General features: G+C 35.6%; 1 protein-coding gene across 1 annotated transcript; it reads left to right on the top strand.

Annotated features, from left to right (window-relative positions):
• The first annotated feature begins 2724 nt into the window (after nt 1-2724).
• RBP2 (retinol binding protein 2) lies at nt 2725-13741 on the top strand. The gene is made up of 4 exons (XM_050902630.1): nt 2725-2797; nt 8612-8790; nt 11939-12040; nt 13688-13741. The coding sequence occupies exons 1-4, from the start codon at nt 2725-2727 to the stop codon at nt 13739-13741; spliced, it is 408 nt and encodes a 135-aa protein (XP_050758587.1).
• Nucleotides 13742-18505: the final 4764 nt, after the last annotated feature.

Raw genomic sequence — 18505 nt, 5'->3', positions numbered from 1 at the left:
GGCAGGCATTTGAACGTGGTAGAGGTTTTACTGCCTATCAAGATATTGATTCGTAAACTGAAAATTCTCTTTGTGGACCTTAACACAACGCTCTTTAAAATCTCATGAAGCATCACAGAACTGTCACGTCAATATTTGATGTTTTATTAATTCCCTACTTAGCCAGTTCTTTGGTTCGTTAAATTTAGCATCTGTAAATCTCCTAGTTGCATATTTACCTGAAAAGGCTCAAAAGAGCTATTTCAGGCTGATGCATAAACACGTGCTTAGAGAATTCCTAATATGGAGTTTACATAATACACACACTGAAAAAAAAAGTTATTTAAACAAATAATAAGGGAAGGGCATAAACAAAGCATCATTGTGAAAACCTGTACAATTACATGTGTATGCTGTTAATTATGGCCTTACATGTAAAGGATGTTCTCATCTCATAATAAATTTTCTCTGAATGTGCCTAGCTCTGCATATCTACAGCAATAGAACCATCTATTTCTTTATTAGTTCTTAATGGATGTTAATTTTTGATCATCACATGATACAGTTTCAGTCACTTCCGCTTCTTACCAAAATGACTAACAGTCATATAGGAAGCAAACTACTTTAGAACTAAAATCAGTGAGCAGATAAAATCTCTCACCATGAGCTTCTAGCATATGCTCTGATTTTAGAAGGTGATTGTAGACATTCAGTCTGATTCATTTCTCATAAATCTACCACTAGGCATTTGGAGATATAAGGTAAAACACTGAGTACCTGCTTATAAATTGGACATCATCCCTTCAGTACACTGAAGGAGAGAATAACTTCCAGCTGGAAAAACAGTGTGATAATGTGCTTAAAGATTATTATGCATGTGCACAAGGGAACTGATGTTGCTTACACAGCTGATTTTGAGTGGTTGTGAGTGGTTGACTTGGGAACAATAACCTTTTATTTTTCTTGGTTTTATAAAATCTTTTAGTATATACATAAAATGTATAAATAATAATAATGTATTTATTAATGTTGATGCAATGTGGAAGCTAAGAAAGAAAGTACACAAAGATATGTAAAATCAAACCTATTGCATAAATATTACATACTATCACTGCAGAACAATGTTTTAAGCACAAAGATTTTCAAGTTTCACTTTCAATATAACATCATTTATAGTGTTTCATCTAGAAATTCTTATAGTGGAAGCAAATACATAAGTAGATGTGTTCAGACCAATAAATTGTGCTTGAAATGAAGCATATGTTTTAGAAAGCCACCCTCTGCCTATTTAAAGATTTCAAACAGTGATTACCAATTTCCCTGGGTAAACTGGTCTATAGACAAACTATACAGTTAAGAATGCAGATATCTTCCTATGTGCATTCACATAGGAATTCACCTAACTTCAACTTTCAGTCACTGCAGTTCCTTGAGCCTTTGTCTGATGTCTGATTGAAAACCCTCTTAATATCTCCTATAGGTATAGATCAAGATACTTCTTTTCCTTCTCTTAAATTAGCTCCTTAATTATCACACAAAGGCATTTTAAGAACTCAGCTAACAGAAACTCTCAAATTTTTTAGTTTTTTCTTTTTTGATCCCTGTATAATTTTTCAGCATTTGTGGAATTTTACATTAAATTTTAACAAAGCAAAAGCATACAGAAGACATCATAAGATCAGTAACTCTTCAATTTACTCATTTCTGAGTTGGAGTTCTAGACCTTAATACTTTTCTAGTAAAATTTTAAATAATATTCCCATTTAAAAAAAAAAAAAGAAAGAAAGAGGAGAGAAAGAAAAGCAAGGAGTTTTGGACTCCTGATCACTTCAGTTATTCTCTCTGTAGAGCCATCTGTAAGTTATATTGACTAATTAAAACCAAAGAATTTAAAACCTTAATTTAAATTAATTTGCTTTTAGTGCTTATTTTAAATTCCAATAAAGTTCTACTGCACATTCAAATTCTCCATTCAGACACATTCTGAATGTGCTTATTTGCACAACTGAAATCTGTGCTTTTCCTGACAACAATGTAATGCTGCTGGATGAAAAATACCTTTCTAACACAAACTGCTATGTTTCAGAGTAATTAAAAAATCATTTTTAGGGTAGGATTGATACTAATTATGATTTATTTTTATTTACTTTACATTTGCTAAACTTGCTGTTAAATTAAAACAAGAATATGGAAGTGCAGCTATTGGTATATAGCTATTTTGAAAATCAAAGGAAAACAAAAATACTTTCAACAGAAATATTCCCTTTTCTGCCCTGCCTTGCATTTGTTGCACATTCAAGACTTCTGTTAATTTTAAATGGGAGTTCTAGGTGCATCAGCTCTGTAAGACTGGTTCTTCATAGGGAAATGTGACACACAGAAAGGACCTGAAAAAGAGAATTCACCTTGGAAACTTTAACTGGGTTGTACAATTTGCCACTGTGTTCAATATATTTCAAAGGTATCCCATAATAGCTAGTAGTTCTTTACAAAGGTCACTGTAAAATCATATCCTGTATTACTACATATTTCAGAAAGTGTTCCTCGTCTGCCAGCTGTTCAACTGAACTTTGTTAATGAAGGCGAAGTTTTCTAGGGTTATCACTCTGACCCTTAAACTATATTATCTAGAAAACCATAAACCTTATAAAAAAAGATATGAAAAGGTGTATAAAACATTCTCTTAGCAGATCCTGTTTCCAGCCTCACCTTTTGATCTGCAGTCGGTTTTAAGCTCTTGCCACCATGCCTGCTGATTACAATGGGACGTGGGAAATGGAAACCAATGAAAACTTTGAAGGCTACATGGTTGCTTTAGGTAAATGAAAAAATATTAACTATATAGAGATAAAGAGAAAATGTTTCAATTATAAGTAAAATCCTTCTAAAAATTAATGAGACTATTTCTGTAATGTGCGTTGTGGCATAAGGGTTTCTGCCAATCACATGAAAAATCAAGTAATTGTAATGTATTTATAATTACAATGATCTAAATATATAAGCAAGAGAAGACCTGTAGCTAAAGATATTAGTCTTTATTTAGATAAATGAAAAAACAGACACAGATGGAAAAAAAAAAAACAACAACAAAACCACAGGCTTTCAGATACAGAAGCTCTTTTTTATTCCTGGTATATACTTACTGTAACAGTCAAGCCGCAACCTGGTTGGCTCTGTTAAAGAGGAATAGATATATTCTATATCACTAAAGCAACAATAGTGTTTAGTACTTAATTAATGCTTTGAACTAGTAGAAATTATATGTACCAGTTGCATGGTAAAGGCAATAAAAGCCTTTAAAAGCATTTAAAGATAAATGGGCAGATATTTCTGACAATTTTTGTGGGAGTCATCCTTACACAGCAAGGAGACTTAGGTCACAGGAGTTCTTAAGACATATGTTTACATGGTTAACTAAACTTAATTTCACTTGGCTACTACCATCATTGATGACAACAATATATGTGTACATGCAAAAAGAGATGTTCTGCTCTTTAGGTAACTTTCATTTACTGCTTTGTTAGCCTCTTTATCATTAGAGGCCTGATAGCTACAGTTTGTGTAGCCATTGTATAGGATATTAAGCATACTCTTTGTAGATGCTAGAATACCAAAACACTGTTAACTGAATGCAAGCAATATCCTTGTCAGTTCATATCAAGATCAAGTTTATGTTGTTTGTAGATTTATTTTTCCCCACACTGACAGATTCAGTTTTTGTAAAGACTGGAGATAATTTTATGAGAGAAATGCCTTCTTTTGCTGCACCTATTATTTTCAATATAAATTGCCTTTCAAGCATTTTTGTTCTCGTAAAGGCATAAACTTTTTGTTCCAGGTCATTATGATTATGCAAGTAGTGTGCAGGAAATCCTTCCTCTACTTAGGTTAGCAGAGATGTAGATCTTTAATTTGCTGAAAAGAAGAAATAATAGAAGACATAACATTTCTCAAGAATGTCTTCACTACACTCTGGATTGGCATTGAAAGAACAGTTGTCACCTTTCCACCACTGCAGTAATATAGCTGCATTCCAAAAACCGCAAAAAATGGGGGAGTTAGATTTATACATGCATGAGAAGTGTAATCTTTAGAATCGGGAATCTTCTCCCAGCTCTATCTACTACATCACAGATGAAGGACATAAAGGACCGTTGTTTCCCTACCACACATATATCTATAAAACTTATACAAGAAAAGTAGTCATTAGAGTTGGCTAAATTAACCTAGATTGGAGGAGTCTGTCTGGCTCTGAATCATAAATTAGCATGTGGCAAAAATCAAACCTGTATTTTATTTTTATGCTTAAAATTGATAGCCCTCAGGGGCCCAACTGGGTCTATGCAATTCTCATTCCCAGATGTCTCATTGTTTTCTATCTAGTGGTCATTGATTTCCATCTTCTGTTCAGCATTTGCTCTTCTTATTTCTCTGCCTTTCTACAGTAGCTGACACCACTGTAAGAGTAATGCTGATAAACAGGAGCTTTTTCAGGTCAAAGTACCTTGCACTTTTCATCAGAAGTCGAGATCAGACTTGTGGCTTCTTGTGCTTTGTTCAAAAGGTGTTGAGTCAAGTTAATGGAGATCTAAAGAATTTGTTTGCTCAGATTCCAAAATATTCACTTGTAAAGATGCAGATTATAAAAACAATTCAGTGGTTCAAAATCAATGAGTACACTGTATAGCCATCTTCCGCAAGCTAAGAAAATGTATTCATTAGAAAGAAGAGCCTAACACATGGAAGGTAATCAGGTAATTAAATCTAACAATTTTCAAGTAATTCTCAATGTCTACACTAGTGACTGACTTTAGGGATAACTATCACAAAATCCTTAACTGAGATGAAAAATTTGATGCTTTAACTGATTTTCTTCTAGTTTTACTCTCATCAAAGAATCTTAACCCTAATTTATTTATCTGTTCAGATTGAAAGAGAAAAAATAAACATAAACACATAAACTCTCATCATTATTCAACAACAATTGAAAATAGTTATAATTTCCTCAAAGCTTCAACTCTTTTAAGAGAGAAAGGCAAGTTTCACTATTCATAGTTTTTAGCCTTTGCATTTATGGAGAAAAGCTCAATAACTTTAGGGAAGACTGTAAATACTATATACATACACCTGCGAGGTACAAAAAAAGTCTTTTTTTAAAAATAAGAATGGTTAAGCCAATATCATGAATTTCAGGAGAAAGATACACACTAACTGAAGTGATTTGGGTGCTGGGGTTTGACAGTTATGCATAAAGAATAATTACTACTTTATATGCAACTGAAATGTGATTTTAGCATTAAATATGCCAAGTGCAAGTGAGCCATGGGGCCTGTTGGTCTGGATGACACTTAACTCAACTCCTAGTTGTCACAAATTGACTGTTCCAGGCCATCTTCGTCTACCTCAGGCTTCTCTCACTGCCTGCCTCAGCTTCTGGTCTTACCTACAATTCTTGCCTCTAGCCCAATTCTCTCTGCTTTGGCTCTGCTTCAGTCCTGTCTCAGCACTTTGCTCCAAGACCTGACCTACTTTTGTGGGGTGTTACTCTAACCACCAGTCATGATGGTCAACCTGCTCTAGTTCTGCCTTGCTTTGTAGTGATAAATTTAATCATATTTGATAACTCTCTTTTGAGAATTATCTTGATACAGATCTCTCTACTTTTTATGTTTATTCCTTCCTTATTTTTTAGGATGCAAATTAAACACTTGTGGTGTGCGTATGATTTGTAATTATGGTGATATCTTTTCATTTGGTTGTAGTGCCCATCTCATTATTGTTCCTTTCTTCCCTTCCAGGGTATCATCGGATGAGATTCTTGTATTGTTTATTTCAGTTGATCTATAACATTTCACTTGTGTTTGTCTTAAAATTCAGGAAAAATGTCAGGGAAAAGGATACCAGCTGCTAATAACATGCATTTCTTTGAATTTTAATTTACCCACTCTAGAATTTAAACTGTGATTTTCACTCATTTAGTGTCTGTCATAATACAAATATTAATTATATCAGCTTTAAACTGAACTTTAATTATTATGATCCTTATATTCTGATCCTCTTATAACAAGTAATCCGTTTTCCAATTTTGTAATTCTTTTTGTACCATAAATGCTAGCATGAGCTGATCTACAGAGGTTCCTCATTGCGTCTCAGTGGCACCCTTAGAACCATTTCAGTCAGTGGATAAATTATGACTTTGTTATTATTAAATCAAGTGGATTTTTGATCCCTTTCTGATCTTATATATCCCAGTGGAAATTGGGAGAAAAATGGATGGATTCAGCCTACAATGGGTTCTGGACTACAGGCATCCAATACTTGGAAGCCTGCTTAAAAAAAGATAGTAACAGTTCGTGAGAATAAAAGAACTTGACCGACTCAATAGCCTGAAACAAGGCAAGAGGAAGATTGTGTTAGAATAAGGAATATAATATAGATGTATTTTTCCTGGGAAGTACTTCGATTCATTGCCTACCCTGAGTAGACTGTACTGGAGAGGTACTCACTGAACTTTCTGATAAAATTTTCAAACTACTTTCCCAATAAGTATGCCAGCAACTGGTTGGGATGAAGGAGCTATTTGGACCAGTTGTCTGGATCTGGCTTTTCATAAGTACATCATGATTTTTTGTGTATACATGCATATATATACTATAAGTTATACTAATTAAAAACTGCCAATGAATTAGCAAAAAAAAACCAACACCAAAAACAATGCAAAGATGCATATGGCTATAGGTCATTTTCAGAATAGAAAGAAATTACATGGAAAGGGTGAAAAGATATTCTTCTGCTCTGTTTCTCACAATTTTACATGTGGTTGATATTTTAAGTATTAAAGTGCTCAGGTTCAAAGCACACTGAGGTTTTGTTTTTTCAAAAATCATCCATCCTTTTAATTAATGCATACGCATTTCTATACTTTAATTAAAGAATAGTTTTGCCCTTTAAGCCAGAAACTTTGATTTTATCATAAATATGTTACAAAGTATTTTAATCTACTATAATAGAACAATATATCATTTTTATTGCTTGTATTGTTCAAAATGCAGTTATGAAAACCATGCTTTAATAAAACCTCCCCTGATTTTTCTCCAGGAGCTACAAGACTAATATATTAGTCAGAAATAGCATTTCTTTAGAAGACTAGACTTTTTTTTTCCTCAGAGAGAACTAAATTTTACGTTACCTGGCTATAAAACAGACCCAGAGACACCTTTAATCCACCACAGCAGATGATAAAATATACCCAAGAAGTCTTGAATATAAATACTGAACAAGAACATTATTCCCTATGTTAAAAAGTCACAATTTTTTTCAAGCCAATCCTCTTACTCAACTCGATTAGTACTTCACAAGTAGTATAATGAATCTACCAAAAGAAAAAGGGCTCCATTAGTACGTGGCATTGCTGAGCTGACAATGATTAACTTGCATGCGAAACCACTAAAGGATGGCTAACAAACCAAAACCATTTTTCAATCTCTTGCAGAAGCATGTGAGATTATTTCATTTGCATATAGCACCATAATAAGATTCACTGCCAGCTGGTCAGAAATATTTATTGCAGATGGTAATGCAGCTGGCATTAGGTGGATTGTCTGGGGCAAACTGTCATCATGGTAATTCTCCTTTTGGTAACTTTCAATGGATGCAGTTGCAAGCAGTTGTTTACATTATAATGTTAGTCTTCATCATGAACAAAATAAGGATGTTAAGGAGATCAGTACTGCATAAAATGTTGACAGAATATTAAACAGAAACTGTCAAATGCTGTAGTTCGATACTCTTTTGACTTTTGACTTTGAATTTGTCTCCCTTTAACATCTAAACTACAATTTATTTCTGTGTCTGCTGTCTAACAATAATGGATAAGTCAGGCTTTTATTTGATTGTTTCTTTTTTATTCATTAGTATAATTTTCATTATTTTTAAATTAATTAATTAACCTCTTGAATACTCCCACAGACTATAGGTTCATCGTAAAAGTAACATGCCAAAATCCCCTTGATTACATATTCATTCTAACATGCTTATTTTCTGAAAAGGAATGCTATTCTGAGATCCTTCTTTTGGGGGTGGCCAACATTTGTAACCGTGCAGGACACATACCAGTACCCTCATATGCCTAAGAGCTACATGATTTACACCGCATGCTTAGAAAAGGGAATGACTCCCAGGCATAAGATGATAATAGCACTCCTGGCATCCCACAGCTTCATGTGTCAGTGAGGCCAAAAAGGCAATGGCAGTCTTAATAGCCCCTGTTGTTTCACATTCTCCAAAAAAAATGGAGATTCGGGTGATTTAACATGCCAGCATCTATTCACTGCTGGTTTTACGTTGTAGCTCTGCTCACAACATTCCCACAGATAGCCTGTTAATAAATAAATCTATAATCAGTGGAAGATCCTCAAATTGAAAGTCTACTTGCAAACACAAGATTATTTTTATTTAAAATGATCTTTTTCTCTGCAAAATGTTGCAGGTAAAAGCATCATTTGTGGAACTACATTCCACATAAAATGTTTTTTTTTTTTAATTATGTGTAAATATAAGTATGTGGTTTTTTAGTTTTGGTAACAAATATTGGAATTTTCATTGTGATACTCTCTTTTCTGGTTTTTGGCAGATATTGATTTTGCAACTCGTAAGATTGCAAAACACTTGAAACAAACAAAGGAGATTATTCAAGATGGAGATAATTTTAAAACAAAAACAACCAGTACTTTCAGAAACTATGAACTGAATTACACTGTGGGAGTGGAGTTTGAAGAACATACCAAAGGACTGGATAACCGAGTGGTAAAGGTAAAAATTTGGTACCTGGTATCTGTTTACACTACAGTCAGCACCAGGAGTAAGCAGTTCCAAAAATCAGCTGAATACATGAAAAAAAACCAACCATATTTTATAGACATCAGAGGATTTTTATAAAACAGAAACAATTTTCATCTTGAGACAGTTTTCTTTCCTGCTACAAGCATTTATTATAAATGCAAATCAGGATGGTTACTCAGATACATGAGGACATTCATTAATTCCATGTTTTTCGGGTAGGGGATTTTTCCAGCTTTTCTATGATACACCTTTATGTATTTAGAAAGTAGCAAAACTGTATTTTTACCTATGTATCTTCCTTAATGAAACTGTAAATTCATCCCTTTGAATTTAGGACTTTCTCTGTGTCAATATAAATTTTCAGTTCTGAATGGCTAGGTTCACACAGTATTTTTAATTTGAGCCTGCTCAACCTCAGTTGGACAGTTTAACAGTTGGACACTGTTAAAAACAAACCTGCATTCAGCTATTAACTTTAAGGGAGCTTTGGGAAGGGACAAGAAAAAAATGTGAACCAAAGCTACCACTGATACAGGTGGCAGGCCTACTGGCAGTGGTACAGAGGCAAGGAGGCCCAGCAGTGCATGCTTTAATATCTTTAGGATTATAGGAGTAACCTGAGCTCAAAATACCCCTAGGAAACTGTGGGCATATGTTCAGACACCTTTCAGTGAGATATGTGGACAAGTAACATTTGGATCAAGGACTATATTGTGTGTTAGCCCATGCCCTACCTCCTATGACAGACAGAGTCAACTAATAAGTCTCTTCCTGTGAGGCATTCAAACAAGACTGTATCAGGGAAGTCAGTGAGGAAAAGAATACATAAGAGCACTAATTAAATTCACTTACTGAATTCAGCTTCATGTTTCTGTATCAATACTGCTTCTGTTTTACTCTCTTCTCACCCCTGAAATACTTAAGCAAGATTTTCTAAGGTAGAAAGGCCAGTAGATCTTAAATTTCCATTGACTGTCCCCTTCAGACTTGCTAATCGTGCATTGCCTGCCTGTCTTTGTCATCATTCACTGAATCAATCTACCCATATCAACTCTTCTGCCAATTACCACAGTTTTGTTCTTCCACTCAGCTCTCAGCTCTCTTGCTCTTCTCCAAACATATGCTGTCTTTTCCATCAGTATCTTCTCAATAAACAAGGTTTCAGAACTCTGGTTTTGGCAACTCAGGTTGCCAAACTCTGAGAAGCTGAGATCAAAGCTCACTGTCAACAGACCTGTTTTGTTTTGGCAATTGCCCCAGGAAATTGGCAGCATAAAGGACATGTTTACATTTGAACTCACATCATCCTTCACTGGAGTGGCACAAATTTAACAGAAGATATTGTTTATTCACTATGGATCACTTTTCATTTTCAAACTAACTTTGTGCAGTATAATTCCTATGACTTCTTCCAAATTATTTCTCATTCACAGCACTGCAAGCCATCAAATAATACAACCAATTTTTTTCCAGTATTCTGAATATCTCTATCTCTAAATTTGCTTCCTATCACTTCCTCCAGTGAGCACTGGGTGGGACATATTCCTGTGACAGAGTTTATGCTTTAAAACATTGCTCCCACATCTCTTTAGATCAGTTGAAGGCATTACTAAGGATCTAAGGATTCATTAGTTGCATCACTCCTTAAATCCATAGACTAATGCTCCTCTAGTGCTCTTCGCCACTACCAAAGCCATTGCTTTTCTGTGCAAAATCATTTCACTTGCAGACTCTCCTCTTCATTATCAATTATTTGGAAGGAAGGAAGGAAGGAAGGAAGGAAGGAAGGAAGGAAGGAAGGAAGGAAGGAAGGAAGGAAACACAGCTTGTACAATTACAACCCTACCTGGTTTAATAATTTTTGCCTAATATTCTTTTCTAAACAAATTATATTATTTGTTTCTAACAAGAGGAGAAGGAAAAAGGAAGCATGTCGTGCCATTATTCTCTGGACTGCTCTAAAAGAATTTTCCGGTCATTTTATTAACAAAACAATACCTCAAACACATTGAAGTTAGATGAAGGTAATAAAACTGCTAGGCAACATTTAAATGTAAAGAGAGCATGGATAATTTAAAGAGCATGTAGCTTAAAAATTCTGTAAATAAGAAAGAAGTTAACTGAAATGGAATGAGTTTTGTCTTGTTATTAATAGAAAGCTCCCTCATAAGAGAAATAAATCATCCAGTGCTGAACTAGAAAATGAATTAAGCTCCCAATACTCTTGGAGCTTTTTAATAACTGAACTTCCACTGACTGTAACTGGTCTCTGATGAGGATTTGCCTATGATACATGGTTAAATGTCTCCCTAAAGTACAATGGTTCAAATCTAGAACAATTCAAACAAAGTTGCTTTGAATGTACTCTAGCATATCTGAGTAGAGAATTTAGCCTGTAGAGAGAACTTTTCCTTACAGATATGGTCATCCTGCTCCTGGACAAGAATCAGCATACCCAATACCCTGTTTATTAGTGATAGACTCTGAATCACACCAAATCATGAAATGGTTGAGGATGGAAGGCACCTCTTGAGATCACCTAGTCCAACCCCTCTCCTCAAGCAGGGTCAGCTAAAGCACGTTGTCCAGCTTATGATCATATCTCTTTGTGAAGTGCATGAAAATATATAAAAGAATTTATTGTATGAGATGATATTAACATATACTTCCTCTTGTTATTTTATGCAGAGCTAGAAAAGGCGTTAGCACAGCACTAGTTGGTATAAGCCCCCAGGGCTTCACTCATGAAACCTTATAATCTTTTTATTAATGGCTTTAAACAGCAGGAAAAGAAAAATACAATTTGCATACATTGGACAAGTATCTGTTAATTCACTCAGTAATTCACTAGTTAGTATAAACAATTTATATTCATGTATGTGAAGAAATACATGGAAATGACAGCAAAGCACTGTAAAAGCTTCACATCAAAATGCTGTTGTCATCTTGAATGCATTCAGGTTTTGGTTGAATGGTTGATTTGGGGTTTTTTAGGAGGAAGATGGGGAATGGTAGGAAGCAACTGTGATTGTGTCTTCTCATTGTTTGATTGAGCTTATTTTCATGTATTTATAAACTTCTCGTCAACATATCTGAGTTAATTATCTGATTCATGCAGACACTAGTGACCTGGGATGGTGACAAACTGGTATGTGTTCAGAAAGGTGAAAAGAAAAACAGGGGCTGGAAGCACTGGATTGAAGGAGACCTACTGCATCTGGTAAGGGCTGCTATACAGATACATAGCACATAACTGAGACTGCAACAAAGTACGGTTTTCCATTTCAAAGGGTTTGTTACTTGTTCTAGTTAGAATGGTCTTTATTTAGACAGCTCTGATCTCTGAACTCTAAGGAAATCCCCCCTCTGCTACAACTCAGGAATGCTCAATTTCTTTCCACCTGCTCCCAATTAAGTCATAACCCTGCAGTGGTTTTTTTGCTCCAGTCCACTGCCCTCTAGCTATTAACCCTTCCTGTTACATTGCACCTCTAACATCATCTCGTTCTCATATAATCACTCGTAGAAAAAAAAAAAAAAAACAACAATATGGGACAGATTGCAAGAAAAATATTATTTTTTGTTCTGAAAGAAGCACTATGAAATTTTAGCATACTATGCTGTAATACAGATCAGAAACCTCTGGATACTCAAGAGGATCCTGCAAACAACCTACATTGCAATTATTTTGTGATACTACAATAAAAAAGTCAAAACATTCATACATCTGAGCTAGTAAGCTGGAGCCCAAAGATAAATGAGGTGAGTCCAAGAGAGGCCAGAAAAGCCTGTGCAGGAAATAAGTAGTCAGTGAAGTCCAGAAAGATTTCAAAATAATACATATATAATGATAATGATTCCAGAGTTTCTTGGGTGAGCAATAAAGAAATGGGCATGATAACGCTGGATGCTGCCATAGGTGGGTGCGGAAAGATTATGGAGGAGAGCTCATTGTTCTATCTCATGATTTGCATCTAGATATCTATTCCTTCACAAGTTTGCCCTACAGATAGTTGGTACAGCCAGCCACGTTGCCTCAAGTCTGTATGCTTGAAAGGTCAAAGCAATGAATAAAAAACCACTATCTGCCACCTAAGTAAAAGCCAACTGTCCAGTACACTTTTTCAACTATATTTTAGCACATATTCAAAAACTGACCTAACAAAGGTTCTACATGCTGGCACCAGGATTCAGGCTAAGACTGGTGGAAACAGAGAGACCAAGTAAATTCTTACAACAGTCTTCAGAAACTCTATTGCAGGTTTGGCCGATTGCTGGCCAAAAAGCCAGCTTCAGCTCACTTCAAAGTCTTATTTGGCACAGGAATGCTGGCTAATGAGAAGACTAACCAAACTGACTGCATTGCAATGTGCAGGTGTGCCAACCTTTAAGAGGTCAGCTGCAGCACTGGGCAAAAATGGTGTATTGTTCTGGCCCTTGAAAAACAGCTGGGCACATCTCTGAAGCAAATGTCCTCATCTTTTTAAAGCATCCTCCATTTTTTTTTTAATTTCCGTGTTTCATTGCTTCTTATGAATTATGAGGTAACCTGTGAATTATAAACTATTACAGTATATTGTTTTAATAACAAAGCATGAAAAAGCCTTGTATTAAAGAGTAATTTTTATGCATTTTTCATGTTTATTCTTCTTAGAGCTCAATTCAAGTGTCAAAATCTAATTACTGCAACATGTGGTGTGTGCCTGCTGATTGGTTACATACAATACACTGTTCCTTCTGTTCTCTTTTTCATAAGCATATCTTTTTAATGCAGTGGCTCAGTTGTAGTAATTTCTGGTGGGATCTGCTGGGTATGCAAAATACAACTTGTACCACTATATACTTACTAATTGTTTTAATACTGTAGGAACTGACATGTGAAGACCAGGTGTGCCATCAGATATTTAAGAAGAAAAACTAAAATTGACCAGAAAGCCACCCAGATCTTCACCACACTATTATGCTCTTACGTTTTGTCTAAAAGGAAGAACCAAGCCAGATTTGCAATAATTCTTTGACACTGCTGTGTGAACGTATTTTGTGCCTGTTTATGGAAACAAACACGTTTTATACAAGTAACATCAAACAGTTACAAACATCATAAATTCATTTGCCTTTCAGTCTGGAGTTAAATAAAAGTAATTGTCTTTCAAATAATGCTTTCCTACATCTTTGTAATCATTTCCAGAGGAATGTCCTTTAGCAACAAGGCTGAAAATTAACAGTCACAATTATCTCAACCACAGTATATCTCTCCACAGTGCTGTAATATCATAATATATTTGGATGACTGAGTAAAAGTGGACATTCATTGAACTGTTTCTATTTAATTTAGTCCTGGATCACTAAGTCCACAGTTTGAGGCAACAGAATGGCTCACTGAACACGATACATGGCCTTTCACATCTAGGTTATGCATTTGAATTTGGCCCAGGTCTATAGCTGCTAGTAGTTATCACCTGATAAATGTCTCATGGCCAATGTGAAATGCTGTAGCTCCTTAATACGGTCCTAACGTGGATCACTGACAATGCTGCTAACCTCCAGTTAGAACTGGCACCCTACTAATAATCCCAGTGGAGAAATCTGCTGTTTGAAGCTAACTCTACATTCAAGAGTTGCTCCATGATGTGAAAACTAAGGCATACTTATGGCTATAAGAGGAAAACTGCAGAGTATACACAGACTGCGTGTACCCTGTGCATAGTGCCCAGCATGCTGCAATCTTCACCTTGTACCTACCTTTCAGAGACTTTAAAAAGAAAAGTAACTTCCATACAGCTCTTCTCAGTTTTATTTAGGGTTTTTCAAAAGAATTCTTGTTCTTTGCTAAAGGCGAGTTTAAGTTAACCATGGATGGTGAGCACTACTTCAGTAGATGGAGACTGAAATTACTCAACAAAATGTGTGCACACATTCCACAGAACTGAAGAAGTGCTTGTATGCCCAAAAGCTCATCTGTTTTTTCCCAACTATATGAATTATTCTAATAAAATATACTGTCTTTCCTGCAACCTTGCCTTGCAGATATATAAACTTTCACATAAACTTCATCACCATTTCAATTCCCTCTTGTCCATAGGCCCCCATCTTCTGTTTAGTATGGGAGGAGTGGAAATTCACTAAACAAATCAGTGGTAGGGAATTAGAGAAAAGATGTGGAAAAAAACTTTGCAGAATTGGAGGAACATACGCTTTCTCCCCATCCCCATCTGCTGCTTAGCCTACTCACTGTCAATAGCTCAGAACAGGAAAGGAGCGAGACAGTCTTCCAGCTAAAAACAAGGTTACATCTGCAAAAACCCAAATCCGATTAATATGTCACTAATACTTACATGGCCATGGGCATATAAGTGCATATGTAGGGATATTTTTATGAATTGGACTTTGCTTCTCCTGATAAAAGTTGACCTGGTATCAAACTTCCTGTGTACTTCAACTGAGCAATGCTCTAATGTTAGTTCACATAGAAGAAACTGCACTTGGAGTTGGTAAACTCCTTATTTTTTCTTATTCAGACCTGGACTTCCCAGTAGAAACATTTAATTCCTAAGTCTCTGCTAGTTACTAGGCTAAGAAGTAGCACAGTTCATTAAGCTTTCAAAATGTTATCAGAACAAAGTAATCACTAGGAAACAAAATGTGCATGTTTTAATCAGTGACATTTCTCATAGTTGGTTCTTGCTAGGAGTAAGCCTGCACAATGCAGGGTTTCATAACTTCACACCAAATCATAAAACAAATGAAAAGCTTTCATATATCACAAAGAACTAGCATTAATTCACAAATGATGAGTTTGAAGATGGAAAGCAAGCATTCTTCCACTGATTTCTTATTATGCTTCCTAGTTTTATCTAATGGATATGGTTGGGAAGTAAATGAAGTAGGTAATTAGGCACTTGAGTAGACTTTGATTAGGAGAAAACTGGATCTGACCCTATTTTTTTGCCAATTTTAGAAAAGAAAATTCCAGACTTTTTAACAGGGAGTGAGAAAACGTGCAAGGTTTTTTACGCTCCAAACCAACATTTTCTTCCTGCACACGCTGATATGCAATAACTTGCAGCATCCTTTACAACCGTATGCACAGAACTGGAGACAGAAGAGATATTCATTATGTTGCATTATAATTACTTCCAAAGGTATACTTGTTTGTATCATATTTGAGATGTTAGGTTGGTCTCTAAGCTGTACAAAGTCCCTTATCACCTTGTCAGCAGATTAAATACTTGCACTGGAGGAACGGACCTCGCTGGTAAGTCAGAATGTTCATTCACATTTTTTCAGCCCTCTGGCATGCAGTGCTGTCTCAGCTGTTTTGAAGGATTACCATTTGCATTGATTCTTTTCCTCATAGAGAATATTACTCAAATACAGCTAACAGGGAGGGCATTTACCAGCAACCTTCTGATCCAGAAAACAGAAAAGCCTGTACTATAACAAAAGCACTTCCTAGTGAGTACAGTACTGGGCAAAGAGTCAGTACCATTACCTGTCACTGGACTTTCAAATGACAATGACAAAGGTGTAAGAAATGTTTATGGTGGAATTTCTAAAAATCCTCTGCATTGAGCCAATTTTTCTCCCTAGAAGTCAACCAGCATTTTCTTATCAACTGTTAAAAGAAGAAAGCAACACTGCAGGCAAATGCTGTAGAATATGTTGTAAATGCTCCTAACAATAATGTTCTGTGGCTAGTTCCTAAGATGCTATCTTTGTATTAAGCTCTGGAGGGTCACCTAGGCACTACGTACACAGAATGGCTTTCAAATTTTCCATGAATATCCTATGCGCTCTGCTGATTTGCTGCTTGTGAAAGATGTCTACTCCACTGCCATCTGGCAAAAAGTCTGAGGTTTCTAAATCAGCATTTACTTCAAGATCTGATGAAGACAAAATTTCACCAAAAAAAGTTGTTTAATTACATTTATTCATATTCTTTTTAAGCAAGGGTACATATTTTGCCTTAGTGGGGAGAGATTAATAGAGAGGATTTCTTCGGAAGGTTTTTTTCCCACTAGAACACATTTTTTTCAGGTTTAATTTGTGATTGATTTGAAGGGCAGAGGTTGCAGATATTTTAATTTCAGCTTGCTCATTACACTTCTTATGCAGATGGTGAAGATTAGAAGAAATCATTTTGTGAAAATGAGATTTAAAATAAAATTAACCAGACAAGCTTTTCGATAGCTGCAAAAATTTTGTCAGTTATTCTCTAAATATCACACTTGCTTTAATTATATCTCACACTGCAGTGCTTCAGTCATCATTAAATAGAAGTGGGAATGCAACAGATGACAGTACATATTCCAGAGTTCTTAGAGGTGGAGGAATCTATGGAAAGATTAGGAGCTTTGCCTCATGTGACAGCAAACAGAGACTCCGCTTGGCATAAGAACACGAACATGAAACACTGCTGCTAAAGGAATGAGGGCACACTATCATCCATACCCAAAGACAGGAAAAGAAAGACAAGACAAGAAGTAACAGACTTAAATTGCAGCATGGAAACTTCAGGTGGACATTAGGCAACACCTCTGCACTCAAAAGATAATAAAGGACTGGAAGAGGCTGGCAGATGAGCTTGTGGAGTCTCTATGGTCCAACCATAGTATCCACTTTCTTCCATCAGCAAATCAAGCTGAGTCTTTCATTGTACCTGTAGTAATAGTTGACAAAAAGACTGTCAGGAAGATCTCAAAGATATTATATTCTTAACATTTTTATGAAAAAAAATGGCCAAATAGAGTACCTGCAGTAAGAGAAAGGCTACAGCATAAACTCATGTTTACCAAGACCCAGAAACAAGCCTTAAGAACCATTGGAAATTCTCTTTACCTGTTTTCATGTTGCTATACTTTGGGTTCATGTTGGTTTTAGTTTAGGTAACAGTCTGTCATAGAAAGGCTTTCTGAAAACCTGATAAACCCTTCACAAAGGCTTTTCCTGTAAACTTAGTTATGACTTCAGAATTAAACCATGGCATGAAAGTTAAATTGGATATCTCCCTGTGAAAGCTGGAGAGGGCATACTTTTGAACTGCTTTTAATATGTAGTGCCCTTTGCTGCCTTTCATCACTGCACCCAAAGTCAAGCATTTTCCTATAGTTTCTTAATTGTTTTTTCTGTCACCTCTATTTCATTCATTTTTGGGTTTATACATATGCACCTTTAGACACACATGTATTTACATTCGGGGGGGAGAGGGGTTCGGTAGCCTCATTTGTTAAGAAAACGAGGCATAGGTGTCCACAATATTTGTTTGCTCACACCTCCGCAGCTTTTGAACCTATTGCCCAGTGTAGATTAGCCAACCAAATCTGACAAAGGATAAAGACTCTCTAAAATATAAGAGTTCTACAATTTTATATGAAAATTAATGGCCAAATAGAATGCCTTCAGTAAAAGACAGGCTACAGAGTGAACTCATGTTTATCAAGTCCCAGAAAAATCACTTAGGATAAAAACATGATAAATGCCTGTAACCATGGGAAAACCTTCGGCAGGAGTTCATAGCTTGATGCCAATGAATTCAACCATGAGACAAAATCGATAGGAAACCAAGCTTCAGTAGTTCTGCTGCTCACAGTAGTACTTGTTTTATTGACTACCTTATAATATTTAATTTTTTTGCTACTTACTCAATTCTCTGATTTGTCTTTTTCTGGCTATTTCTAGTATCTGA

The sequence above is a fragment of the Gymnogyps californianus genome, chromosome 10 (assembly GCF_018139145.2).
Source record: "Gymnogyps californianus isolate 813 chromosome 10, ASM1813914v2, whole genome shotgun sequence".
Taxonomy (NCBI): Eukaryota; Metazoa; Chordata; class Aves; order Accipitriformes; family Cathartidae; genus Gymnogyps; species Gymnogyps californianus.
The sequence above is the reverse complement of the archived record's forward strand: the minus strand, read 5'-3'. Positions and strand labels throughout refer to the sequence as shown.